Source organism: Anopheles cruzii, unplaced genomic scaffold (genome assembly GCF_943734635.1).
Source record: "Anopheles cruzii unplaced genomic scaffold, idAnoCruzAS_RS32_06 scaffold04084_ctg1, whole genome shotgun sequence".
Taxonomy (NCBI): Eukaryota; Metazoa; Arthropoda; class Insecta; order Diptera; family Culicidae; genus Anopheles; species Anopheles cruzii.
In genome coordinates, this window is record NW_026457669.1 from 1 (window position 1) to 1,591 (window position 1,591).

General features: G+C 53.5%; 1 protein-coding gene across 1 annotated transcript; it reads left to right on the forward strand.

Moving 5' to 3' along the window:
* Positions 1-4: 4 nt before the first annotated feature.
* Positions 5-1,583, forward strand: LOC128277127 (eukaryotic translation initiation factor 2D-like; the record flags this gene model as incomplete). The annotated part of the gene is made up of 2 exons (XM_053015577.1): positions 5-691; positions 762-1,583. Coding segments are annotated over exons 1-2 (1,509 nt in total), but the record flags the coding sequence as incomplete, so codon positions are not given.
* Between the last annotated feature and the right edge of the window lie 8 nt (positions 1,584-1,591).

Genomic DNA, 1,591 nt, shown 5'->3' on the forward strand with positions numbered 1-1,591 from the left:
AAAAATGTTCATCAAACCGTTCAAGGTAAAGTCGAACATTCTCGTCACCGGCTCGGAGAAGAAGTGCCTCCGGCAGCGAGTGACTTCCCAGTTCAACCGGGCAGATGGCGATGCATCTGCCGGTGGCTCATCACCGTTGGCAGAACTGTTCGGCAACCGAACGCAGGTCTGTACGGTAAAAATTGTCACGTATCACGAGGAACCAGTCACAGTATATACTAGTGATAAGCGACCTATGTTTTTCGAGCATAATGGCCGGCTCATCCCAACTGTTTACACGCTCTGGGTGTGTCCGGATTTGGTGCCGGCTTTCACGACGCATTCAACCGTCCTTCCGAAGCTAGCCAACGGTGCCGATTTGATGATACCGGGCGTGGTGAAGCAGGGAACGAACCTGGCTTCGTGGGGCCGCCATCAGCGCGACGACATCGTGGCCGTTAATCTGACCTCCAACCGAGCGGCCGTCGGTGTGGGACTATTGGCACACTCGAGCAGCGATCTGTACATGTGTGGAGGGCACGGCGTTTGTGTGCGGATGTTGCACGTTTTCGGTGATAAACTGTGGGGCATGGAACCGTCCGTCTGCCAGCAGGTACCGTTATCCGGTGAGGTGATATCCGTGCCGAAGGATTCCGATTTCCCTCCGCTCGGCAGCGAAAGTGGGAAGAGGCCTGATGAGCCAGTGAAGGAGGTTGGTAAAGATGCTTTCGGACCTTGCCTCCATGTTCCTATTTAGTTTGATTCGATTTCGATTTTTGCAGCTCTCAAAGGCACTGGAAAGTGTCGATATTAAACCGAATAAGGAAGAAAAAAGGTCGAATAGTGATAACACCAGCGAAAACCGGGAAGCAAATGACGCGGTCGAAGAAGAGGACAAGCCTCCCAGTACGGACGATTTAATTCGCGGTGCCCTGCTAAACGCACTGAAGCTGCACGGGAAAAAAATAACGCTTCCGCTGCTCACTAGCACTTTTTACCCGCAGTACGTGCAACCGGAGATTCCGGAGGGTGTTGAGATGAAGAAAAGCACGTTCAAGAAGGTCGGTACTTTCTTCAAGCAGATGGCCGAAGAGGGCCTGCTCGAGATCAAGGAAGAGAAGAAGGGCATCGAAAAGGTAACGTCCCTGAATCTGGAGCATCCGGCAGTTCTTTCGTTTTACCCGTACAAGGCGGTTGCGAAAGTTTCGGAGCAGGAATTAGCGGGCGGTCCAGGCACGGCGGGGCCCATTTCGAATCCTCTCCTGCTGACCAAGATGACCGAAATGTATGCGGTGAACGATCGAACGAGCAAACTGTTCGGTTGCTTCAATGTGGCCAACGGGCAAGCGCTGGAGACGACACAGGTGCGTAACTATATGCGGGACTATGTGGGCCGCAACAAGCTCATCAATCCGAACACGAAGCTGGTCGCGCTGGACGAAACGCTAACGGAAGTGTGCGGTGCAGGGGCGGGCGATGGGTTGGTGGCGCTACCTGAACTGATTGAAACGGTGCTGAACAGTATGACGAGCACATTCGAAATGAAAAGCCAGAAGGAACCGGTGATGAAGAGTGGCAAGCGGGCCGTGATTCACTTAACAACGGCCACGCG